The 27,326-nt window shown below is 42.4% G+C and overlaps 1 protein-coding gene across 4 annotated transcripts in view; it reads right to left on the bottom strand.

The window, feature by feature from the left end:
• Window positions 1-459: 459 nt before the first annotated feature.
• LIMCH1 (LIM and calponin homology domains 1) overlaps window positions 460-27,326 on the bottom strand; it is a 245,787-nt gene continuing 218,920 nt past the window's right edge. For 2 of the 4 annotated variants that reach the window (XM_063457904.1, XM_063457906.1), the window contains exons 24-34: window positions 23,002-23,030; window positions 21,332-21,439; window positions 21,062-21,154; window positions 20,805-20,945; window positions 20,317-20,444; window positions 19,532-19,623; window positions 7,395-7,503; window positions 6,186-6,272; window positions 5,760-5,868; window positions 3,490-3,592; window positions 460-1,761 (exon numbers count right to left, since the gene is read on the bottom strand). In XM_063457904.1, coding sequence (XP_063313974.1) covers window positions 1,736-1,761; window positions 3,490-3,592; window positions 5,760-5,868; window positions 6,186-6,272; window positions 7,395-7,503; window positions 19,532-19,623; window positions 20,317-20,444; window positions 20,805-20,945; window positions 21,062-21,154; window positions 21,332-21,439; window positions 23,002-23,030 — 1,025 coding nt within the window. In that variant the 3' untranslated portion in view covers window positions 460-1,735. The remainder of the gene's footprint in view (window positions 1,762-3,489; window positions 3,593-5,759; window positions 5,869-6,185; window positions 6,273-7,394; window positions 7,504-19,531; window positions 19,624-20,316; window positions 20,445-20,804; window positions 20,946-21,061; window positions 21,155-21,331; window positions 21,440-23,001; window positions 23,031-27,326) is intronic. The other 2 variants (XM_063457907.1, XM_063457908.1) reach the window with 2 other exon arrangements.

The following is a 27,326-nucleotide window of genomic DNA, read 5'->3' as shown; positions in this document are numbered from 1 at the left end:
ATGCAAGGAGGAGAAGACTAGTGCTCAAATAAATAGATTCAAGCTTACGTAGACAAATTATTATTGCTTATACAACAGCAAAATATATATAAGTTTTTTTTTCCCCAAGACACACTTAACATACCATAGACACAACCAAAATGTTGAAACATAAGAACAAAGATGTGGGCGTTTTAAAATTTGCCATTTGTTACAAGACTGACGGACTATGTTGGGTTTTTGTTTTCTTTACGTCCTGTATGACTGTCTGTTCTGAATTGTGTAAAGGGTTTTAATGTCTTATTAACCAATTCTGGATAAATGGGCTTTGTGTTACCCACCAGGTTTGGAAAGAGTCAGAGTTTAGCATTGCACTATCACACGTATGCTTCAGGTCTTTAACCCCTTAAGGACCAAACTTCTGAAATAAAAGGGAATCATGACATGTCACACATGTCATGTGTCCTTAAGGGGTTAAATACCCAAATAAATGCTAGAGCTTTGGATATCAAAACTCAAAAAGCCAAGCAGCACTGGCTTTTAACAATGGTAGGGATGCCTGATATAGCTTAGAACAATTAACACCATATATACTGGTAAATATTACATTTATTATGGTGTTATATTATGAAATGTCTTAGTCCAACCCAAGGTAGGGTATCATATGCAGGGTATGCACGGTGCAATATTCAAGAACCAAGAGCCCGTTAAGCGTACACAAAGAGTGTCATATATAATGATGATTATATATATTTATAGATATCTCATTTATAGCACTGTTAATTAGGAGACAAACTCTGTTTATAAAGAGAATGACCCAAAATAAGAAAAGCGCACAACAGCTGTAGAATCCATGTGGATAGATTTTATCAAATGCTAGCAAACCAAACACTAGAACAGTGAATTTGGGATTCTCTGCAAACCAACAGAGTAAGTACATTGGTGATTAAATCAGAATGATTGACAATGCATTCCACTCCTGATAGTGCCTGGAACCATTCAAAGATAACTGGTGCATAATTGTCAGCCAGAGAAAGCTTATTTGCTACACACAAACCACCAGGTCCCTCCCTAACAAGCCATCTACGGATTTGTTGGAAAAATATATGGCAGGCCCCGAGCATGTACATTATCATAAATCTGGACAACACTGACTGGATATCAAAAAAAGTATTGCAGATAACAATCCAGAATGATGATTTGAGACGTTCAAGGTCAAAGCCAACTGTTCTCAAAAGACGATGTCCCATAATACTTCAATGCATCTTGTCTAAACTCTACACCTGTGGACAAGTATTGCAATCACTATATTTAGCATTTTTACAATAAGTATCAATTTTTTAATGTATTTATTTAAGGGTCCAATGCAAAGTCTTCTTGGAACCTTTAAAGAAAGAATGTAAGAAGGGCACATGTAGCCACGTCTGTGGTGTAGGAAATATCACAGCATGGCTGTTTAACACAAAGCAGTATGTTTACAGGCGTTTGTGTTGCTTGTATGTAGGATGCAGCCCATTGAGTAAAAGTACAAATTCTTGCACCTTCATGTGCTATGTTAAAGAGGCACAACAGGACACATGTCTTGTAAGTAAATGGGCACAGTGCAGGCTATATCACTCAACTATTTATTTCCACAGCTCTTAGCATGAGACGTGTCAGTCGTAGCAGGTGTATATGATTGTCCGTAGTCCGCCTGCAAAGTAGCGTGGAACTCTTCTCTTGTAAAAAAATAATTTCTTCTTAGTAGAAAGGAGGGTCACAATGGTGTGGGGTGTCCAGCCGCTGAGAAGAGCAAGAGTACATGTTAGCCAAGTTATACAAGTTATGTACAGCAGAACAAAACCAATTCAGAATGAAAAATATATTTAAAAATTATTATTAATGGAATGTTGGGTCTTAAGTAATTAAAATGTTTGAGGTGGCGAGTTAAAGCCAAGGTGACCGGTTTCTATAGTAGTCTATCAGGGTTAAAAAAAAGTACACAGAAAGGCACCGTAGTTCTACTTCTTGTGGTCTCTTTCAACAATCTGTGGTAATGGGCATACAATTTAATATGCCAGTCAAATACTGTCTGAAAGGTTACAAAGTCCTTCTGGAATCCCATTAGACCACCAGGAGAAATTAGGGGTGCAAAGTTTCTAGGCTCCAACAACCTCCATTATGCCAGTGCAAAAATATTTTAGTTTGTATTGATTCACGGATAGCCCAAAAAGATAATTCCACTCCTACTTAACACCTACAGAGTATAAGGCTTACTATAGGCACTATGACCACTAATGTGATTTATAGTTGTCATGGTGCCCTGAGTCTGTATGTGATATGAAATGCTGCACGTAAGAACATTAACCCATCTGTTGCCGGAGGTGTAACTCCACTTCTGGCAGAGTCACGGGCATCACTGGAGTTCCAGGCTGGCGAATGTCAATTCTGTGCAACTTTCCATGCACAAATTTCCAATCACTGCCTGAAACCGGTCAGACGACTCTCTCAGCCAATCAATGGCCATTAGGATCAGCTACCGGATTCTACAGCTTTGCAGAAGCTAGCTGTCACAAATCCGGTTTCAGAGCAGACCAGGAGCCCAGCGAGACACAGGAGAGAGGGTAAACGATAGCTAAACAGATTGCCTCATTGCTGGGGAACTGGACCAGGTTATTCGTGGTTCTGATGTTTCAAATAACCCTTAAAGGTCCATTTAAAGTAAGCAAAAGGCTACGGACAGATGACAAAGTATAATTTACAGTATTTCACATCATGTCAATGACATTTTGTTTTTTTAGCATATTTTATTGTGGTATCACTCATCGAGTTGGACACTGCCTCACCTGTCTATTAAAGTTCTACAAACACAATGTCATGGAAATCTAACATGAGAGCACTTTATAGATAATACACTTTCTCCTATATATATATATATATATAAATATATATATATATTGTATTAGCCAAATTGTTTGCAAATATTGCCATGCCCATTGGGCATGATTCATTGTCCATTGTAAAAAAAATAGTGTCAATGTGGTGTATATTCAATGTTTAATTCTCAAAATATGGTGATGTGTGTAGTGAATGCGTGGTTAACCAATCGAGGTGATACGGATTATAGTAAAGGATAATTTGGCTGCCTTTAACCAAGACATGTGAGGTGAACTGTGTCTGGGAAGAAATTAGTTAAATCTTGTTAGTGTCTGGAAAATACCCTGTAAATGGTACAGCAATTAAGGCAGGTTTCATTTTCCTGCCTGTCCTAAGGCAGTGGAACGCAGTCCTAACGCTTTTGTGTTCCTTTCAGAGGGATTTTTATTAATCATTATTGTGAGTTCAGTACAGAGAAATTGTGATTGTTTAGCTCTTCTCTACTGGAACAGGTCATATGCCCGAGTGATATTCTAAAGGGATATTTGTCATCCACAGATTTGTAAATGACAGGGTCCACTAACAAGCCTATCACAGTTTCTGTATACATGCCAAGTTGCATGAAAAACTTTCAGTAAAACAGGATTCTCTTACTTCTGGACCTCACGTAGCAATCGTTGCAGTTTAATAACCCATTGCGAATTCGGACATCCGTTCCTGTGGTTGCATCACCGAGTTGTCCCTTGCAAATCCCACACTGTCAAGAAACAAAGAGAGCAACAGTTATTCAATAGGAAGCTAAATGCATTGGCATATAACAAGGGGTGTCTGCAGTATGCATATTGACATTCATATTAGTAACATATAGAATTAAAGGCATAGTATGATACAGGAACACCGCAAGGACGAAATTATACAGCAATATTTTGGAGTGAAAAAGGAAGAACTGCATGCTGGGAGGGAGGGGCAGAAAAGCTGGCTAACAGATAAAACTAAACAGGAAAAATAAAAAGGCTACATAACAAGCTAAACTGCCTCAAATATGTATGGAGTACCCTTTAGAAACTATTTTGCAAACACTTATATAATAAAAAGGCAAAAAGTGTCCCCTAATCTTTGAAGCAATAAAGTATATAAATGAATAGATTTGGATATCAAAGTTATCTAATTGCCAACATACATTCTCACTTTGGGAAGAAAGAGACAATATCTGCCATCTTCACATTACCCTTACCTAAACACTTGAATTAAATCTTTTTGCTATACTACATACACAAGCCTACATTCATCACAAATAACTAGTAACAGTCTCAGCAGTTGCCAGAAAGAAAATTCTACAAAACCTGACCATTCCCAATTTATCCACCTTACCATTTTTTTTATATTCATTTTTATTCTTTTTAATTATTAAACAAAAAGGTGTAATTTTTTTTTAGAATTGATATCCCCCCCCTTCCCCTTTTATATCTTTTTTTTAAAGGTAAACACATCTTCTAACTCTTATATTAAAACAAATCAAAAAAACAATCCAAAACATGGAACCAGCGAGTGGTATATTTACCAGGTCTTACTAAACAACCTCTTTTCCTATCGTGGCCCACCATTTCACTTCTCTCTTACTTGCCTTCATCACGCGTTCTCTGTATGAAAGCTAGCTTTGTTAACATGTCAAAAAGAGTGTAGGGACCCACCAATATTGTGGTGCTGGGTGGTGGGCTTAACGGGATATGACCATATGGTGGAATCGAATCCTCATATTTGTTACATAAGATAGTTGATTTTAAATAGCCTTATAAAATGTGAAACTATTGTGTGTGCTGTTCCATAATCTGTATAAATCTGGATCTCTACGGTTGCACCACTGCTGAGAAATACATGGTCCGGGTATGCTCCTTTGTGAAACTAGTCTTTCAAACTTGAGGTTGATAGATGACCTCATTCTAACCTCTGGGAATCGAAATGAACCCTCACTGGTTTTGATTGACATACTTATGACTCCATTTGTGTCTTCTACATTAAATTGTCTTATATGTAAATGAAAACATGTGGTTATACATCTACAGTAATGTTAACTGTGCTGTGCTCTCATTCCTTTATCTCCACTTTCTTCATTTAATGTATACATCTCTCATGTCTAACAAAACGATTCTTAAACATTATCACATGATGTAATCACTTTTCATGACGCTGTATCTTAACTTCTTTTGCTCACGAAAGTTAGCCATTATAAACATAAATGTTAATGCCAGTTTTGGTAACTTTACATTTTAAGTCAGTATTGGGTGACTGCATTCTGTACATTACAATATAGAGTAAAGGTGTTTTGGGGACAACACAAATCATTTTAGCAATGGTATGAACAAAGAACATGAGATTGAAGAAGAACAGGTAGCATTAAGATCTATGGCTGGCGTAAAAGTCTATGCATAATAGCACTAAATATCAATTTTTTTTTTTTTTGCATTTACATGTAATTCATGTCTACATACATTTTCCACTTTAAGACTTTTGTGCTCTTTATCACCAACTATTATAGGGGATAATGGTAAACATATCTAAGAAACTATCGTACTAGATTCATGAATCAACTGCTGACCCTGTCCAAAATTCCAGTTTAAATGTATCATTTCTGGAAGAGCCAACTGCACCTGTCAAGTTGCCAAAGTCAATAACATGGGTGATATTAAGTTGGGCAATAGTAACCTCTATTGATCTCCTCATACAGGAAAATTATACAGAACAACCCATTATCACTATACACCTATACAACATTAAAGGGTATAGATTCAAACTTGCAGGGCAGAGAAGGGCAGATACTATATGGAGCTACACGTCCCTAAATAACGAGAAAACTATCAATCCTGGAGCCACCAGAACAATACAGTGGGACGTTTGCAAAAACAAACAAACGAAAAAAAACATACCTTAAAGCACTGAATGTGGAAGTAAAGACTAAGTTTTTCAATGATCATGGCTGCACCCTTTCCAAGAGGAAGTCCACATGTGGAACACAACTTCTTCCCACTGACAGACCTGAAAAAGCATACGTGTCAGAATAAGATGCAGCATGGGCCAATACAAGCGATACATTCTTACTCCTTACATTCTTAAACGACACAAGGCACAGCAATCACAGTGAAAGCCTTCAAAGTGTGTATTAAGGACTTGGCTTAAAATATTTTAGGTCAGAGAAGATCCTCCCAGAGGAAAAAAAAAACGGAGAACACTGCTATCAAGCAACACGGCTTAAACATGGCTGCTCCAACAAATGCACTTGCTAAAATTGCAGTTTTCATTTTGGAAAATGTTCACAACTCAAATAGTGACACATGTTAAAACGAGCTATTGACCTTTTGTACCTGTTGGGTGACTGGCATTGTGATGCAGAAGACTGTGAGGGATAACCAACTCCTCTCATGTTCTCCTGGCCATCAGTTCTGTTTTCAGAGAGAAAATACTAAATTAAACCAGTATATGATGTAATTTAATTTAAGACATGAGTAAGTAATGGGACATAGGTAGCACTCAGAGGCTGTACCAGCTCATTGCGCTATTTGGTAATAATAAAACAGAAGAGAACGGTCTTCAAACACAATCAACGGAGGTAATGCTTTAGTATTTTTGCCAAGGTACATTTGGAATCACACTATCAAGGTCATAGCAATTGTTATCCTTTCTTTTGTCCACCTGTAGATAGACTGGTCTAGAAACTTAATGTGCATTGTGCTGCAGGGTAACTAAGAAGCCGTAGAAATATTTTACTTTTTTTTAAAAAAAATGATACCAAATTAGAAATAAAAATAAATAAAAAAATAGTAAAAATAAAAATAAAAATCTCTGGATCTCTGGTTTCTTCACATAAGATAAAGGTGGCATACAAGGCAATCCTGCTTACATTCAGACATTCAAGCATTTAAATACTAAATAGTTCTGGTGTCCCATGTGTATATGGATTTTTTGCTTGTTCTTTCATTTCAAAAACATTTATAATAGGACATTATCGAACAGTGATGGACAATTGAGGACCCACAGATGCCTGCTTTTCATAAATTTCCGGTAACACATTTAATCCTCACTGCAATTTAAATGAATCACTCAAGCATTAAATTCAGGACTCTGTGTTTGATGTACATGCTACAGGTAATTAAATAAGGCAGGGCCAAAGGATTTTCGGTGTTCTACACAAGAAGTGTCAAAAATAAATAAAAGTATACAGGTTTAGGCAGGATCAAGTCAGACCGCACTTACGTCACAATAAAACGTAATGTGAGCACACAGGAAATGGAGCTCGGTCTTCCCCAACAGCCCTAGCACTTATGCTACATGTCACCAGAGCACCTTCTAAATATAGGGAGAACCCCAAAACCCCTCAATTCCGCATCAAAATACAAAAAACATTGTTGCACTTCCAAATTTCAGGGGTGGGCACAGCTTAGTAGACAACTCATTTGGTTTTAGCTATAAGGGACCATTCCCACGTATTACTTCCCAGCTCTCTTGTAAGAGTACCGTAATCACTCGTGGACACGAACAATGGAATATCTTTTTAGTGCACTTACCCCCTTGTTATCATAGGAGATGAGCGCCCATCAAGGCAATTGTTTGGAGAATCGGTGACCACAGGCAGATGATTTTCTGGTGATGCCATATGTTGATCTTCTTGTAAACCTTCCATAAATGAATAAATATTATGACGCAAATCTTAAACGAAAACAGTGCTTATATGTAATGCTAAGGAATTATACGTGCATGGTCAATTCAGGTTGTAATCAAAATTATTACCCCTTTTGAAAATCCAGCTTATTGTCAAAATGAACAGACTTTCAGCTGTTTGCAATAAACAAACCAAACAAAGCAATTGAAATAGCTCAACACAACGAATGATTCAAGTGGTTTCCCCAAATTCAACTGAAAATGCAAGTTATAATGACTTCTCCAGCCTCAAAAGTATTCAGCCTCGTTGATTTTTGTGGCTAGGTCACGCACTGCGCTTAGAAATTAGAAATTGTGTAGCAATGGAAGTGGGAAGGACCTAGCCTGCTAATTTATACCCTACATAAAGGGATCCTGGACTCACGAGCGGTAACCCAGCTTGGTTTGAAACCCCTGAATGGAGCAGGGCTTTCCGGGATGGTTGACTCTGCACTTCCACCACCATTGATCATAATGTGATAATGCCAGGATACCTGAGGAATATAAGCTATTACCCATGAAAGGGGACGGGCCAAACTTTTAGCTAATCCTTGTCTATAGAGGGCAGAAAACCTCTTGCTTGGGAAAGACCTCCAATACTCCATGGCAGTGATTGCCAACATTGTCCTCAAGACACACCAACCGCCTAAGATTGGTTAGTCTCCCCACAGGAACAGACCTAAAGGTCTGAATAACTGATTTTCGTTGTGCCTTATAGACCGCTCACCTTACTCAATATGCAGAGCATTTTAGGAGTTGTAGCCCTAAGACATCTCAATACACACATGTAGATGTAGATAAACGTTTTGAATTCAAAAGCTTGTTAGTTAAATACCTGTTACGTAACGCACTTCAGTATGATTTCCATTATGTCTAGTTCGCTAACGATGACACACTGTTCCATATACTCTAGACACTTTTTTGTCATGTGTTATTTACTATAAAAATGTGTGCAGTGATCAACTATGCCATAAGTATGTACAAATATGTTCTCCACCGTTCTTGTCAATGCTGTTGTGGCATTACAAGAGTATGTATCCATTGAATGCACCACAAAAATAAAGAATTTATAAAAAAAAAAAAGTATTCAGCCTCTTCATGGCAAGCATCTTTAGTACTCAGAGCACTCTTTTGCTGCTATGACCTACTGCAAACGAGATGAATAGCCAGAAACCAGCTACTGGCAGCGTTCCTGAGGAATCTTAGCCTGTTGCAACTACCTTCTTCAAATCCCATCAGAGACTGTCTATGGGGGTTCAAGTCAGGTGACTATGATGGCCTCTGTAAAATTTCCCAGGACTTCTTGTGCAACCAAGCCTTGATGGAACTTGAGATATGCTTGGGATCATTGTCTTGTTGGAAGGCCCAATGACACCCAGGCTTAAGCTTCCTCACAGACAGCATGATGTTTTCTCCTAGGATTTCCTGATGCTTCAATGAATCCACCTTGCCTTTCACATGCTGCTGTGTTCCAGTGCCAACAGATGCAAAGCAGCCCCACAACATCACCGAGCCACCACCATGCTTTACTGTAGGCAGAGCATTCTTTTCAGCGTATGCTTAATTCGTTTTCCTCCAAAATTACCGCTCATCTATTGTGCTGGAAAGTTCCAGTTTTGTTTAATCGCTTCACGAAACAGAATCTCAAAACTTCTGTGGTTTATTTATATGATTTTAAGCATATCGGAGCAAACTTTTCTTGTGCTTTTGGGTCAGTAGTGGTGTACGTCTTGGAATTCTGGCATGGAAACGTTCTTAGTTTAGCATGTGCCTTACTGTGCTCACTGAAACCTCAGTGCATGTTGCCACCAAGTCTTGCTGCAGGTCTTTTGCAGTAACTCAAGGGTTTTTCACCACCTGCCTTCTCAGATATCTGGTTGTAGCCATTGATAGCTTCCTTTTTCTGCCCAGTCCAGGTAAAGTAACCACTGTTCCTTCAACTTTGAACTTGCGAATTATGCTTCTAACAGTGTCTCTAGGAACATTAAGTGCCTTTGCTATCTTTTTGTATACTGTTCCGTGTTTGTGAAGGGTGAGGATCTCTTCTCTTAACTTTGTGGATAATTTTTTTGACTTAGCTATATTTCTAACGTGCAGTCAAATGTGACACTCAACAAACTCCTAGTCAATTCAGGTATTTCAAGTGTTCCACCTCAATCACATCTGGTGCAACTAATGAAGCCCTTGATTAGTTGCATCAGGTGTGCTTGAGACAACACCTGTTTTGGCTATTTGTGCTGTTGTAAGGGATTCTATTGAATAATTTTGAGACTGACGAAGTCACAAATTGCATTTTCAGTTGAATTTGAGGAAACTACATGAAGTATTTGTTGTGTTGAGCTTTTTCAATTGCCTTTAATTGATTTGTTCATTGCAAACAGCTGAAAGTCTTTCCTTTTTGAAAAGAAATCAGATTTGGATTTGGGGGGGATGGGGGTTGAATAATTTTGATTACAACTGTATTTGGCATGGTCAGCAGACATTTTCTATGCACCATCGCATTACATTGTAAAGATGGTTTATATTGTTATTAAAACTAAGCAAACATTTTCAGAAAAGTTTGCCGTTTAACAAGCATAACTGCAAAAGATCGGCTTCCCTCTTCCGTGCAGTGGAAAGCCAAGAGCAATTTAGTCAAGCATACAGTTTGATAAAATATTACCAAAGCATTTATTTTAAACATGGGGTGCATAGTTGGCATATAAACATGCATACAACAGCAATTGTGTATTGACTGCTGCTTAGACAAACTTAAATATTGCCATTATATAAAATGTACACGTTTTATTTTTCATTTATTTGTTCATCAAATTTGGCAAATGAAAATCTTTTAACAGTGCACAGTATCCCTATATTGCAAACTTTTACCAGGGGCCGGAGATGTTGGTATAAAAGCAAAAATATTTTTTTTCCCCATACAATAGGTGTGACAAAAGTAAAATAAAAAACGGTCAAATAGCCTGCTTTTAGGTATTTGTAATGAAAGGCATTTCTAAAAATAAAACGTGAAAAGAACTTCTGCATTTGAGAATAAGGCCCACAGAGTACAGCTAAATCATATTACTAAAATAAATGTATTTAAAAAGCATGATAACAATTTTTAGCAATCTTTGTAATACTAGCAGCAAATTCGAACATTCCCTTGTTGTAGGAATGGTAGTACCCATTGAAACTTCCTTTACTGTTTGAAAAGGTGAAAGAAACTGAAAATTCAGCTTACTTATCATTACGGAGTCTAAATGAAGGTGGCTGAAGCTCTATGAACTACATTTTAATTTGCAAAACAAACTAAAGTAAAAATGTTCATAGACTGTTTTGGGATTGAATAGGTGAATTGTGTCAGCTTTAGTTCAGAGAGCATTTAACATGTTTATTGATTATACACATTTCTCACTGCTAACAGGTGCTGCAGTTTGGTTTCTATACATTCATTTAAAGAACATTTATTTTATGGTTAAAAGTTGTATTAATTATCAGTCCTTACATAGGTTGGACATAATACACATTTTCTATAATTATGTTTCATGTCAAGCTGACCTGTCCATCCATGTGCTAACATGTTCCTTAAAGTGCCACTGTAACCTCACTTTCTTTTCTCTTATAGTTTCCTCTTTCTATTCTTCTTTTCTGATCTATTTCTTTTTTCTTTTTTTTTTATTAATCACGTTTTATTGAGGAAAATAGTTATGTATATCAGTAGATAAATTTGGGCCCGCAGGCCCGCAGAGAAAACGTAAGTATACAGAGCAGGATTAACATAGTAAGAATTGAATATTATACATTACATATCATAAAATATTAACATTTACTGTTGCAGGCTCATGTAGCAATAGAGCGCCAGTGTCAGATGATGCCTCGTTCCCTCTCAGGAAGTGCATCATCGTAGCTCTTGTTAGTTATGTTAGTTCCCAGGATCAATCAGCTGCGGGCTAGGTCTGGGTGGGTAGATCTATAGGCAACTGGGCCTTGTGTTCATGTGTGTTGTAATGGGCTGTGTGAGAGTGTGGGGTAGTGTGGTGTGTCAGAGTGTGGTGTAACCCGAATGGGTACGAGATTGTTGAGTGTGATGAAAGGGAGTGGTACTGTACAGTTAAGGAGTGTACAAGAGCAAAGTAGGGTTAGCGGGGGAACCTAGTAGCGAATAGGGTCCCTAACAGTTACACGTGTTCCTACTCATGATTTCTACGGGTGTGTCGTGGCTGCCCCGATGTGTCGTGGGGGAAGCCGGTCAGAGAGGGTCCCTTCTCTTCGTTTAAGCTCCTAGATCCCGGCTGGCTCGTGTAGTGGATATATGGTTTACGTAGCGGGTCTTGTATTGTCTGAGTGCGTACTTCTCGGTTAGAGCATGCTAGTGGTATCGTGGGAAAAGGTGTGTGATGATGGAGGTGTGTGAGTCGGGTCAGGTCTGGTCTTATGTGATCCGGTGGGGGTTCTATGTAGGTAGTCAGGGAGTGCGTAGTTGTGGGAGTCCCGTAGGTGAGCATCAGTGGGTTTCGAGTAGCTCCAAGGGTCATGGTGTGTGTCATGTCTGATTCGGTCTCAGGTGTTCTCCGCTGTCCTGCCTATCGTGGATTTACTGTCTGTAAGTGCTGAGTCAATGTGTTAGGCGTCGTGCATTTGGTCGGGTGTAGGGGTCGCGTATCGTTAGGTCAGTGTCGTGTCTCCCCGTCCGTCCCGCATGGGCTGGGAGAGTATGAAGGTTCGGCTTTTCCGTCCCGAGTTTATTCATGGTCGTGTTGTTGTTATACATTACAAGTGTGTGCAGGCTATGGGTGTGTGTCTGTTGGGTGGTCCCGTGCATGTGGGTATGGTCTCTAAGAGTTTTAGTTAGCCGTGTTTGTGGGTATTTCTTGTCAGGGGGATGCGGGTGGTCTGTGGAGTGTGGTAGCGTCCGCGTCAGATGGTTATGGTTGTTGTAGGTCGTATGAGTGTATGGTTGGTGGTATTCGGGAGCCGCGTCGCCTTCCAGGTCCAGGCCTCCCTTGGCAGGTCCCCCCTACAGTCGCGTTCGGAAGGCGAGCCATGGTGCCCAGACAGCTGCGCATTTCGCTACTCTGCCCGTCAGTTCCGCTTGAAGTGTTTCTGCTGCTCTGATGTCGTCGACTCTGTGGATCCACTCGTCCCTGGTGGGGGCGTCTGTTGTCCTCCAATGTGCCGGGATGAGTGACTTGGCCGCGTTCAAAAGATGGCGTAGAACTGACCTCTTGTAGGCCGAGATTGATAGCGTGGATATGTGCAGTAGGGCCAGCTCCGCCGACCATTCGGTGTCCTCTCCAATGGTCAGGCGAATATCCGATTTAATTTGTTCCCAGAATGGTGCGATAAGTCTACAGTCCCACCAGATGTGCAGGAGGGTCCCGTCGTCGTCCAGACATCTCCAGCACGTCGGTGGTGTGGCAGGGAAGATCCTATGTAGTAGCGCCGGTGTTCTATACCACATGGATATCAGTTTGTAGTTTACTTCCTGATAGCGAGAGCTAGAGGAGCTCTTATGTTGCCATATCAGGGCTGTCTCCCATTGTGTCTGGGTGAAGGTCCTGTTCATGGCCCATTCCCATCGTCGTTGGAAGGTATTAGCGTTTGTTGTGGGCTCGGTCAGCAGGTACTGATAGAGATTCGAGATGGTCCTCTCAAGTGGTGTGCCTCGGGTACAGAGTTTCTCATAGTGTGTCAGTTCCCTTTGTAGTTTGTCCTTATGAGGTAGGGAGGCTAAGTAGTGTTTAAGTTGAATATACCGGAGAGTGACCATCGGAGTTCTTTGTCGGTCTTCTAGCAGTGTATCCAGTGTCTTAATGATGCCGTCTTGAGTGACCTTCCGTATCGGGATGTAGTCCTCGTCCCCCAGGAACCTCCAGGCTTCTGTGGGTAGTCCCCCTCCTATGTTGGGGTTGTGGGCGATTGGTATCAGGGGGCTCGGGGTCGGGGAGATCCCGTGAGTCTCCCTAAGGGTCTCCCACGTGATGAGTGTGTTTGCCACTGGGCCCTCGTCTTGTCTCCTGCTGCCCCTCGTCGCCCGTCTCTGCCATACCGATGCCTTCAGTTTTGCTGTGTCGCCCTCCCTGTCCAGGTCCACCCATTGTTTGTCCGAGGTTGTCACGTGCCATTCGAGAATACGCTGTAGTGTTGCTGCCTGATGGTATTTTTTGAAGTCCGGTAGTGCCAGACCCCCTCTGTGTCTGGGTAGGCACAATAGGTCGTGGCGCAGCCTAGGTCTTTCCCCCCTCCATATGTAGCGGATGACCGCTGTTTTAAGTCTCGAGAAGAATGTCGGTGGTAAGGCTATGGGTGAGGTTTGGAATAAGTAGAGGACCCTCGGGAGAATGTTCATTTTGAGGACCGCTACGCGGCCGTGCCAGGTTATGTGCGAGTGTGCCCATCTGTTCAGGTCCAGTTCAATCTTTTCCAGGAGCGGCGTGAAATTAAGAGTGTAGATGTCTCGTGGATCCGAGGGGATCCACACTCCCAAGTATTTCATCGCCTTTGTACACCAGCGGAAGGGGAATAGGGGGCCCAAGGCCTCGTATTCCGCCTGCTGGGTGGTTATGTTGAGTGCCTCGCATTTTGCTAGGTTCAACTTGAATCCAGAAATCCGGCCGAATCTATCTATTTCGGAGAGTATGCTAGGTAGCGAGATTCGTGGTTGGGAGACAAAAAACAGGAGGTAATCCGCATATGCAGCCACTTTGTGTTCCGTGTTGTGCCACGAGTATCCATGTATGTCCGGATGATTTCGGATCGCTTGTAGGAGTGGCTCCAGGGAGAGGGCGAATAGGAGAGGCGACAAGGGGCAGCCCTGTCTAGTGCCGTTCGCGATACTAAAGGTGGTAGTTAGTGCGCCGTTGACCCGTACTGACGCCCTTGGGGAGCTGTATAAGGCCGCGATCCATGTCATGGTCCGCTGTCCAACGCCCATATGTCGGAGAGTTCGGAACATATATGACCAGTCTACCCGATCAAACGCTTTCTCCGCATCTGTGGAGAGTAATAGCAGAGGTTCCCGGTATTTCCGTGCGTGGTGTTGTATGGAAAACAGGCGTAATGTACTGTCCCGTGCCTCTCGGCCCGGAATAAATCCTGTCTGGTCAACATGGATAACGTGCGGTAGGACCCTTTGTAGTCTGGTAGCTAGGACCTTTGTGAGGAGCTTCGTATCGACGTTCAGCAGGGAGATCGGGCGATAGCTGCTGCATTGTTCTGGATCCTTCCCAGGTTTGAGTATTACCGTGATAGTAGCCGTTAAGGATTCCATGCCGAACTGTGCCCCATCTGCTATCCTGTTAATAGCTTTAGTTAGCCATGGTAATAATAGTGGGGCGAAGTGTTTGTAATAGCCCGTGGAGAATCCGTCCGGTCCCGGGGCCTTTCCCGATTTCGTACCTTTGAGTGCCGCGGCTAGGTCGTCGGTCGTAATTAGCTCGTCAAGCATGAGTGCCGCATCTGGATTTATCCTCGTTCGGATGTTGTCCTGTAGGTATGTCTGCTCTTGTTGTTCCAGGGCTCGTCGATGTGATGTGTCACGGGGTCGGTGTAGGTTATATAGCGAGGCGTAGTAGTCCCGAAACTCCCGTGCTATGTCCTCGGGGAATTGTGAGGTGGCTCCCGAGGCCAGGCGAATCTTGCGTACCTGTGTGCGTGTTGTTTCTCCCCGTAGTAGCCGTGCTAGATATTTTCCTCCTTTGTTCGCGTGCGTGTAAAAGAAGTTTTTCGATCTCTGGAGCGAACGTAGGTGTCGTTGTGTGAGGAGGGTTGTTAGGTTGCGTCGGGCTTCTGTGAGTTCAGTATAGGTTTCGACTAGTTGAGAGCGTTTGTGTTGAAGCTCGAGGCGTGAGATGGTGCCGTAGAGGGCAGACATCGCTTGTGTTGTTTCTTTTCTTTTGCGGGTCGCGATACTGATAAGGGTGCCACGTAGGACACTTTTATGTGCTTCCCATACGGATACCGGAGATGTTTCGTCGGTCCCGTTTTCCTCAAAGTAGTGTTTCAAGGTTTGAGAAATCTCAGCCCGTACCGCTAGATCTTGGAGTAGTGACTCATTCAGGCGCCAGGACCGGATCGCCGGTTTGAATAGTGGGGATTCCAGTTCTATCTGGACCGAGCCATGGTCCGACCATGTTGCCGGCTCAATGGATGCCTTCCTCAGTCGCGATAGGCCTTCTTGTTTAATGAAAATATAGTCGATCCGGGAGTAACGGTTATGGATGGTCGAGTAGAATGTATAGTCTTTGCTAGCGGGGTGAAGTGTTCTCCAGCAATCGACTAAGGACAGTTCCCCCAGGGATTTCCGTATGGATCTGATGTGAGTCTGAGGAAGGCTGCTGTGTCCCGTGGAGGAATCCGTAAGTGGATCCAAGGGGGTATTGAAATCGCCTCCTACGATCAGGGCGCCTTCCGAGAAGTCGTGTAGTTTACGTAATGTTGTTCGTAGAAACCGTGCTTGCTTTGAGTTGGGTGCGTAAATTGATGCGAATGTGAATATTCTATCGGCTATTGTTCCCTTGAGGAAGAGGAAACGGCCCTGGTCGTCTGTCATCTTGTCTAATTCTTGGAATCCTAGGTCGGCAGCTATAAGTATCGCTACTCCTGCCCGTCGAGCCAGCGGGTGGTTGTTATAGTAGTTGGTCGGGTAGTAGGTGTTACGGAGCTTGGGCGCCGCTCCGTCCCTGAAATGGGTTTCTTGGAGCATTGCGATTGATATGTGCTTCCGCCGAAGCGTCCTCAGTAGGTGGGAGCGCCGTTCTGGTATGTTTAATCCTCTGCAGTTAAGCGTCATGACTGTCATAGGGGAGTTTTGGTACGCCATGGTCTCTTCCGTTACTTAGGTGTTTTCGACCTCAGGAGGTCCGCCTAAGCGGCACTAGGTACCCAGTCGGCGGCGCAGCCCCGTGAGGGTGTGTGTGTGTAGCGCTGTCCTATGGGTGTCCGTATGTCCGGTCAGAGTCTATGTAGTAGTTCTCGGTTATTGCCTGTCTTGTCCCCGGTCTTTCCCCTGTAGTGCCAGCGTCCAGTCCTCTCGCGTGTGTGTTTTAGTGTGGGTGTAGGGTAGGTAGTGTAGGTTAGGGGATTAAAATAGGGGTGGGCAAAGGAGGCCCCCCTATGGGGAAGTATCCCCGATGGATAGACGTTAGTACTATCCCGGTATCTCCTTCGAGAAGGAGTAACACTTACGCCTCGGCGTGAGTGACCAGGCGTCACCCCGATGACCAGATCGGTGAGTGAGTGTGCCTGTGGCTCCGTCGAGATGTTCGCGCAAGTGGTTATGTGGAGCAATGACTGGGGTCGAACCTTAGATCGTGAAGCGTGTCTAGATGTGTAGTTAGGTATGGGTCAATAGTGTCCGCTCCGACCGGTTCCTAGCCCGAGTGCTGTTGATCATGGGAGATGTGGGTGTACCCAAGGGTGTCCAGTCCAGCAACATATACAAGTGAAGAAAAAAGATTAGTTAACAGCAATAACAGTTGACAAATATAAGGTCCTTAACATTTTCCGTTGGTCATATCAGCTATCACTCATTCCCATTTTGGTTCCCTATCAAGGTGTGGATGTTACATTCTGTCCCCCCTTTCCTCCCCGTCCCATCCCGTGTTTCTGCTGGCCTAGAACGTTACATGCAGCGGAGTTTAAATAAGTCATGGTTGCTCGTTTTCCCCTCGTCCCCTCTCCCATGTTTTGTGCCCTCAAGTGCGGGAGGCCCCATTAGGTATACGGGTACAGCATGTAGGGGTGATTCCCGTCCCCTCGTAGGTCACCGGGGTATACGTGGTTGTGTTGTCTGTACCACAATGGGTGGGGGCTACTGTAAAAGGTAGTGGTAGAGGTGTGGTCCAGCCTGCGTCATGGGTACCACGGTAGGTCTCATCCCTAAGTCCCATCTCCCCCCCCCCCGTAACGGCCCCCCCCCCCGCAGCGCGCCCCCCCTCCCCCCGCTACCTCCCCCATTCCCCCCCCCCCCCCACCCCCCCCCCCGCAGAGCCCCACCCCCCATCGTGCGTCCCCCAAGTTTCCCTTCTACATCGTTTTATGTTCCCAATTACAGTGGTGACACACAGAGCCGGCCCTCCGGAGCCCCCCCCACCTCCCCGACTCCCGCCCCCCCGTATGCAGTACAGAGCTGATGTAGTGTGGTGCTAGCAAGATAATTAATACGTGGTGTGCTTAAAAGTGGCATGCATCATCTCATGTTAACATATTGTACTCAAACAACCAGTGTTGTAAAGAAAGGCAATGATACTTATCGCGTCCAATAATCAGATTCTGAGATGTAGTATACTGTTACAGTCCCGGTGTGCTAGTCAGAGAGTTCAATCCCACAATACTGGGCCTTGAGTCAAGGCGAGGGTCCAGCCCGATGAGGGGTGATCCGTTCAGCTTGTCCCACCATTACCCCCGCCCCAAAAGTGTCTGTTGGGAGCCCTTGAGTAGGTGACTGTGGATCAGGCCCCTCGTGTATGGGAGAAGGGGCAAGATGGGGGGGGGGGGGGGAAACAGAGTCCGGAGATGGCAGCAAATGTGGCCGTCAGGTAGAGCATCATCACGGGGGGGGGGGGGGGGGGGGGGAGAAACAGAGTCCGGAGATGGCAGCAAATGTGGCCGTCAGGTAGAACATCATCATGAGGGGGCACGGGCCTAGTCCATAGGCAGGCAAGCATGCCATGTGTGTATTGGCCAGCAGTCAGGTCTCGGCCAGTTTGGCAAGGGGAGGACAGTACCTTAATGTAGTGAGTGTCACAGCATCAATGAAACGGTGGATCTACGAGGTCGGTATTCAGTTCTGGGCCTCGCGTGCTCCGCGTCTGTGATGGGCAGGTCCCGGCGGTGAGTGGTTCCTATGTCGGCGGGGCATACGTTGTGGTCTCATACCAGGCCCCAGTATCCAATTCGGTATAGGTGTAGGAGGGAGCTCCAGCTCTTCTAGAAAGCTGGGGGCCTCATCTGGCCCGCGGAGCGTTACCCAGCCATTCCGGTGTCTTGCCGATAAGGAGAATGGGAAGCCCCATCTGTATGGTATATTGCGGTCTTGTAGTAAGGAGGTGATAGGCCGCAAGGCCCTTCTAGCGTCCAGGGTGATCGGAGACAGGTCATTGAATAGCGAAATTTGCACGCCATGATAGTCCCATGTGGGTCGTGCCCTAGCTGCTTTCATGATAGCGTCTTTCGTGGCGAATGAGTGGATGCAGCAGATTATGTCTCTGGGGCCTTCCTCCAGGGATCGGGGACGCAGGGCCCTATGTGCTCTTTCAAATCTGAGCGGTGGTAAGGTGTCGCCAGGGAGGATCAGACGAAATAACGCTGTTAGGGTGCCTTCCACATCTTCTTCACCTTCTGCCTCGGGCATACCGCGGACCCTAATATTGCATCTGCGGCCGCGGTTGTCGAGGTCTTCGACTGACCTCCTCATTTGGAGCAGGAGGTCGCCTTGTCTCGTTATGGCAGTATCGGTTGCCGCAATCCTGTGCGTTTGGGCCTCGTGGGAGTGTTCCAAGGCCTGTAGTCGGGCGCCTTGTGCCGTCACCTCCGTCCGGAGACCGGCTAGTTCCGCCCGCATTGCGTCTTGGATCGTGGTTGTCAGGACCAGGAGATCCGCTTTCGTGGCCATCGTGGCCATTGCTGCTGATATCGTGCGGAGTTCGTCTCCGATGCCTTCCAATGAAGGTGTGTGGGTGCCGTCTCGTCCTGAGGGATGCGCCGCCATATTGGGGCCTTCGGCCTCGTCGTGTATATCGGCCCGATCTATTTCTATTTTAATTAAAATAAAGTAGTCTCTAGTTTGCCTTCTTTCGCGTATTTTTCCTACTCTTGACAATCTTGACAAAGGGCGGAGCTTAAGACAAGCTCCACTTCCTTTGTCAAACTAACAAAGGAAGTAGAAGTTGCCTTATGCCCCATGAGTAGGGAAAATAATCTCTACTTTGTCCTGCATAGTTTAAAAGCACCTTGTGAGTTTAAGTGATAAGTGAAACACCACTAGTAACAACAAATAAAATGCAACAATCATATAGTCACTTACCTGGCTGTAAAATACATTTGGTAGGAGTGTTAAACTCATTCACAGAATTATGATTTCTCATTTCACTTTCATTTTCCACTATTTCTTGTCTCCTGGATCAGAAGGAAAAAACATTGAAGTTACCATTGGTAAACGTGAATGATGGTCTATACATAAAGCTAAGAAGTCACATACACAATCAAATATTTCAAAATCAGGTAATGGGTTTTAAAGTGCTTTCTATTCAACCCTCAGCTCATTATCAACATTACATGTACTAATGAGAAACCATATTCACACCTTCAGGATCAAATAATGGGGAATTGTATTGTGTCTGAGAGCACATAGCTAGGTGCCAAATAAGGGCTTCAGCTTCTAGACCAGAACTGGCACCATGCAGTTGAGACCTGAAAATTTAAACTTTACAGTCCGTGGCTGGTTCCCGGTCATTGGTCCTTTTGGATCAAACCCATGCTTTGGTTTAAACATCTATATTTAAAACAATGTTCCATTGCGAAGGGTGCCTGCAAGAATGTTGGTTGGATGAAGTATGAAACACAATTTATATCTGTGCTCAAATGCACATTGGACTGGGAATCCTGGGATAATTATGGAAACATGATTTCTCAGAATTACTGTGCCCAAGGCAGACATTCCCAATTCCCAACTTGATATTTGCAGATGAAGCACTCGATAATATATGTGTGTGTGTGTGTGTGTGTGTGTGTGTGTGTGTGTATATATATATATATATATATATTCATATTCAGTCATCCTGTGTGTTACAATGTTTCACCAATACATACTTCTTTGTTCCCTTTGCATGCTCTTCTTCAGCTCCAAGAAAAGCTCCTTCTTGTTCCCACAATGTCTGTGGTTTATCATTCTTTGTCTGAATACTGTCTATCAAACATCCTTGCGACTCTGTCAAGAGCTACCGGAAGCCCAGCATTAGAAGAAAAAAAAAAGTTTTTTATTCTCTAAAAAGTCCATAATGCAGCTCATTGACGCTTATTAGTTATTAAAAGATGAATTAACACAGCCATTAACATAAGCAGCATTTACTAGTATTGTATGATGTAATAAAATGGTGCTCGCCCATCACCCAATTCCCAGCATTGAATAACCTACATGGTCCAACAAGTGGTGTCACTACGTAAATCAAAACAGTTTTGAACTGTTATGTTTCTTTATGAGTAAGATCTATAACCACCTCCTGTGAACAGTTGCATGGACTTAAATGCATGAAATACGGGCCCAGGCAAAAAATGACCCGGAAACTAATAGAACATACCGTCCCAGCCTTCATATTCTCTTTTTCATGATTGTCTTCAGGGACTCCCACATTTCCATTCCTTTCAGACATACTGATATTCACATCAGCCACTGGGGACACCGTCAATGGCATCACTGTGTCTTCAATGATCTTCCGCTCCTAAAATAAAAAAATACATACATGAAGAAACATATATAGATAGAAACACACACACTAGCTGCAGGGGCTTGGGCACTGTGCTTTGGTCATCATTCCGCAAGTATTGCAGTTCTTACCTCTTCATAATATTTGCGTTCTTCCTCTTCCACCTCTTTCTGAGCCTTTTCCCATTCATTCTTCAATTTTTCCTGTTCTTTTTGGTATCTTTCCTGAAAGAAGGATTTAACATTGACAATGTAAGCATTCAACAACATAGACATTGTCAAGAAAAATGACGGAGTTTAATTTCTCAATACCGTTTAGCTCCCAAGCCCCTTGCAAAAGAAACATTGTTCGTAAAGTGGTGCAAGAGTTACTAGTTGCCAGTCTTACAACTGCTACACTACCTGAAGAATCCTTTCCTGTTCGTGCTGCCACCTTTCCTGACGTTTTCTCTCCTCTTCAGGGTCCCAAGAGCAAAATCGACTTGGTGAAGTGAGAGATGGTGTAACCGCCTATAAGAGATCACACAGCCATAGCAAAAAAGTTATTGCAGGGTAGAGAATGCAGAGATTAACCATGCAGCAATAACGTTACACCTTGGCATAGCATTTCCTACGGTTATAAATGTTTCGGTATTAAAAATATATATTGAAAATGTATACAAGAAATTGTGTCAAATGTCTGTATTACTTCTTGCACCTATAACTTGTGTTCTAGCTCACAATATGTGTTATTGTCATGGTGAGATCTTACAGGCAATGAATTCTCTACTTCATTCTTACTGCTAGGACTTTCCTGCTGGGCATAGGTTGAACATGACCTTAACTGACATCTGATGTCGGGTTCTAGAAAGACCTTCTACAGAACACTTCATAGGTTTTACACGGATGTTTCATAAGCAAATCCTAATGGCAGCTTATCTCAATCCACCTGATCAATACATTAAAGTGAAACAAAGAAAACATTCACGATATATATTATTGCCCGTGCTCCCATGCGATTATTATTACAGATGTGTTTCCTAAGCCCTTCCTCACCAATATCTCAGGATTTGATTCAGGAGCAGAGTACAGAATGAAGTGTGCAGGTATGTGTATGGGGTGTGTGTGTTTTTAAAGACCTTCCGTGCAGAACCGAGATTATCTAGAGCCCTGGTAGAGAAATGTGTTTATTCTTCAATTCAGGGAGAATGCCGGAGTAGAGATGAAGGTAAGTACATATATATATGTAAGTGGTAGTGAAGTGGGATAATCATTGGTTAGCAGCATACAATGGCATTGTTATCCAATGTTCTATGCACCATCATTGGTACTTTTGAAAAATGGCCTATTTAGTTCATTGATATTGTTCTTATCTGTTCGGTAGTTTGTTTTTGTTTATTTTTTTAAATTTAAATTATTTCAAGTAAACTTTAACTTTCATTGGGCCCAGCAAGCATGCCACAACATTTCACACGTTTATAAAACATTTTCCTTTTTCTTTCAGTAAGTTTACAAAACATTATTATAAATGGCTGCTGTTCAGTAACTCAAAAAAGGTTTAACCCCTTAAGGACACATGACATGTCATGATTCCCTTTTATTCCAGACGTTTGGTCCTTAAGGGGGTTAAAGTGAGCATGCAATTCTAAATGCACATACATTTTCAATAACCTGGTTACAATAAAATATTATTCTGCCATGGGGGGGAAAAAAAGTTGCTAGTTTACTTAAATACACTTCGTAACCTTGAAACTTTAATCTCACTATCTTGGAAACCCCAAATTTGCTAGAAATGTTGCTATAAAATGAAGAAGCTGTTTGAGAGTATAGGAGAAAATGTATGGAGATAGAAATTAGACTAAGTTGAAATAGTTAGAAACTAAAGTAGAAGAGAGAGATATTAAACGGGTTGAAGATGTCCAACCCAAGCAAGGGGAGATTGACTGGATGCAAATATAAAGCACTCTTGCACATTGGTGTCTCATGTTTGGTGGTCACAAGAAGACTGAAAAAACTAAAAATTAGGTACAAGTCAAACACAAGCATTAAGAAAACTAGAATCATGCCAAAGTTTTCCCAATTGAATTACTCACTGGAGAAATCTTGTTGCATTCAGTTTCGCCTGTTTGGAAATAAGCAAAGACAATGGTGAAGTCATCATCAGGAAATTAGATGTGTAAAACAAGTTATCAAGGAGAAATCTTCTGAAACCAGAAATGGTGATTCTTATTTGGCTGCAAGGTTTGGGGGGAGGTGGCAATGAAAAAGACAGCATCCCTTTTGCTTGGGAATGAAATAATCACCCACTAGCTCATGTTACACCAATTTAGATTTGGTAGACCATTTGAAATTAATAAACAAAGGTCCAGACATTCCATAGGACATAACTGGCTGAAAATTAACCAGGTACATATTTATTTCAGCCTGACATACAGAGGTCAAAATCAGCATGGTAAATTCAAACTGAAATATTAGAGATATTTACACAAGAAAAGTAGTGAATAATACATATCAATATCACATACACATATAGCATATGTAATACACTTCATATTATGTACCGTTTCTTTAAGGATTATTCACTAAAGCGAGAATTAAAAGTGAATTTAAAATTTAAGGTCATAGTAGTTTCCAGTATTAGGAATAAAAAAAATATATATTCCTAACGCTATAGTATCTCACCGCACACCGTGATTAAAGGGTTAAAAAACAACTTATTTCACTAACATTACTCCAGCGCCAAGGTCCCTCGGCTCCGCCTCCTCTGATGCCAGCAATGGGGGGGGGGGGGGGGGGGGTACCTAATGTGCACGCACATTAAGCCTTCCCTAGAGAAGGGAATCAATGCTTTCCGGTGTGGATTTTGAAGATATTGGGCATGAGGATATCCAGCGTCGTTTCATGGAGTTGAAATCCATAAAACTGCAGAAAGCACCTTTGCCACTAGAGGAAGTCTTAACCTTGTAATCAGAGGCTTAACTAGAAACCATGGGGCCCCTGTGTGAAAATTGCCCTGGGGCCCCCCCATACATCTACCCCACACATGCAGACAAACAGATACACATGCAGACTCATACAGACAGACAGACACATGTAGAGACACACTCACAGAAACACACACTCACAGAAACACACACTCACAGAAACACACACTCACAGAAACACACACTCACAGAAACACACACTCACAGAAACACACACTCACAGAAACACACTCACAGAAACACACACACATACACTTACAGACAAACACACACTCACAGACACATACACATTCAGACACACACAAATTATTAATATTAAATGTCTACCCAGGCTCTCTACCTGGAGAGCTGGCGTGGATATGTCCCTGGGGTCCAGTATATATATTTATTGAAGGATATATATATATATATATATATATATATATATATATATATATATATATTCCCTTTAAAATGAAGCATAGACGACAGAAAAATTTCGGGTTCCGCTATTTTTTTTTTCTTTAATTTGAAATGCACTTTTAATTCTCACTCTAGTAAATAACTTGATCAGTCTTTACAGCAGTTACAGGCCATCGCTAAAAGTGCTAAGCAAAATTGACGTTTTCCAACAGCAAGTAACATTGAAGGGGCACAAACCTGTCAAAAGGTTTCAAAAACGATTAGAACAGAAACTATGCAAACAAAACCAGACCAACTAAATATTCACATTTACCCATTTACTCCCAACTCACACACTGATAATAAAGGTGCTGTGCCCCCTGCAGTAATCACTTGCTTAGGGCTCTAGAGTCCAGACATTGGAGCAGAATAAAAAAATGAAAAATATTCCTCATTTATTTTATAAATATTGTTATCAGTAACAGATTAAAAGGGGGAGAACATTCTAACAATTGCTGCCCTTTTGTAAGCAGGACAGTTAGAACATACCAGATAAATTCTGGGATATTTAGGAAAAATTAAAATGTATATGGTTTTATAAATGTTTAATTAGCTAAACAGGAGGAACACCATCTTAATAAACATGCACGGCACAAATGAAACAAACGTCCCACCACCAATAGCGGACTTTACGAAAAGTAAGCTATTCACCCAGTTGTTTTGGGAGGTATGCTGGTTTATAAAGCATCAACTTAATTAATAGTTTGGTAGCCTAGAATGTTTGTGATCTACATGACTGCAATCTCGGACAGATCTTCATGCTCTGTAACACTGCAACACGCACACATTGTGCCATGTCTGTTCGTGTAGTTTCCCCATGGGTCTCTCTGATACAGTGATTAATTTACATACTGAGCCAGGGGAACTGCAATATACAGGGTGGGGGGGGGGGGGGGGGGGTCTAACTAGAACACCTAAATCGGTGATGTGGAATTCCCCCAAAAAATAAGATAAAACACATTAAAAAATTTTAATTTCTATTTTTTTTTTAAATAGAATTCAACCTTCATGATTTGGTGTTTATAGCAGGAGCATAAACGTGAGGTCACTGGCAGAGTGAGATTAACTCATACCTGTTCATTTATTACATTATCCAGAGGAATGAAAGTACAGTTTTTTTTTTATGTAACTAGCACCCCCCCCCTTCTTCACAACCGTATTCCTGAATGAAAATTCTGACCGTTCTATTATATTGCATCATTGTCCTCTCTGTCCACACAACCGTCTACAGCACTGATGTACTAAATTAGAGATTACAACTAAGATTACTCCATTGCAAAATACAGAGGCATTCTTCATAAACCGGTCCCCAAAACAATTACAGGTCAACGTTCAATATTTATCTCATGAAATCCAGTGACATTGAAAGTGAGAACAAACATCTCTCAAAAAAATGTGACAGTGAATCACGATAAACCAAGAACCACACTCCAATAACACAGAATGTGCAGGTCATCGAGTCCTCCGTTACCTGACTGGAAAAATAACTGAGAACAGCGGCAGCTATTTCCGATCTCAAGTGTAACATTTAGCTGTACCCTTTTTGAGGACTCTGAGATAGGGATAGCAAAAACATTGACAATGTGACAAGCTTCCATACTGTATAATGCAGTAGGAAAATGATATCATAAGACCCATATAGTGAGGATACAGTCTGATAGTATACAATCAAATTATTGAAAAGCATCGAAGCACATGTTGCAAAGAAATTGGAAAAAATGCAATATATTAACTACAAATTTGGGGCTAACAAAATGAATGGCAAGACAAGTTTCTACCGAAGGGGAAAGAATGTACCTTTCCTGGTTAAAGGGACACTATAGTCACCAGAACAACTGCAGCTTATTGAATTTGTTCTGGTGAATATAATCATTCCCTTTAGGCTTTTTGCAGCAAACACTGTCTTATCAGAGAAAGTGATAACTAGTGATAACTCCACTGGCCACTCCTTAGATGGCTACTAGAGGTGCTTTCTGGTGCAGTGCTGCATGGAGACACAATTTCCCACATAGAGATGCTGATTGGCCATGGCTAGGTTTGACTTGTACTGGATCTGCCCCTGATCTGCCTCCTTGACAGTCTCAGCCAACCCTATTGGGAAGCATTGTGATTGGCTCAGACCACAACTTCTGATAATGTCAGCAGACATGGGCAGGTCAGAGGCAGACAGGGGCGTCAGACTTGAATACAAGTAAGATTTTACTATAATTAGGGAGGCAAGAGGGGACCAGGGGGTTAGATTGTGGTTTTAACACTGTAGGATCAAGAATACAGGTTTGTGTTCCTGACCCTATAGTGTTACTTTAAACACTGTTTATTATTATACATGTGACTGTGGACACAGGGAAGAGCAGAGGATTATTTAACAAGTGAAAACATGTAAGATATAGAGAAATTGTGTTATCATTCAGTTAAAAGATTTGGCCATTTGATTGTTGGATTAGTTCATCAGCGTACATAAACTTGATTGTTTCGAGTGATAGATTCAACTGACAGGTCTGAGATGGAATGATTAGGTTGACTAAATAGAAAGAACAGAATGGATGCTTCATCAACAGATGGCATCGATAGGATACATTAGACAGTTTAGATAAAATGGTTTTATAGATAGATTTAATAGATTTCACTGCTAGGACAATGATGATATTCTGATGACTTTTTTCAAGGTTTACTCCGACCACCATGACCACTTCAGTGATTTAAAGTGGTCCTGGTGGTCATGGTGGTCAGAGTTACTATGTGCAGTATTACAGTTTGAAGCACTGCACATACTGAGATATTAAGCAGTGTGTGCTGGGGGATAGTTGCATCCCCGGCACACATGATATTGGCAGCCCAGTGTTTAGGGCTGCCAAATGTCAATTCTGTGCATATTTAACATCTGTCATCAGCGCGCACTGCACACTGACAACAGGTATTCAAATCTTCCCCTTGCAGGCAGAACACCTGCAAGTGAAAGCTAGCTCTCCCCTCCCACCCTCCCTGCGGGTGCT

This window comes from Pelobates fuscus, chromosome 6 (assembly GCF_036172605.1).
Source record: "Pelobates fuscus isolate aPelFus1 chromosome 6, aPelFus1.pri, whole genome shotgun sequence".
NCBI classification, from domain to species: domain Eukaryota; kingdom Metazoa; phylum Chordata; class Amphibia; order Anura; family Pelobatidae; genus Pelobates; species Pelobates fuscus.
Note: the sequence above shows the minus strand (reverse complement) of the source record. Positions and strands in the feature narration are given on the sequence as shown.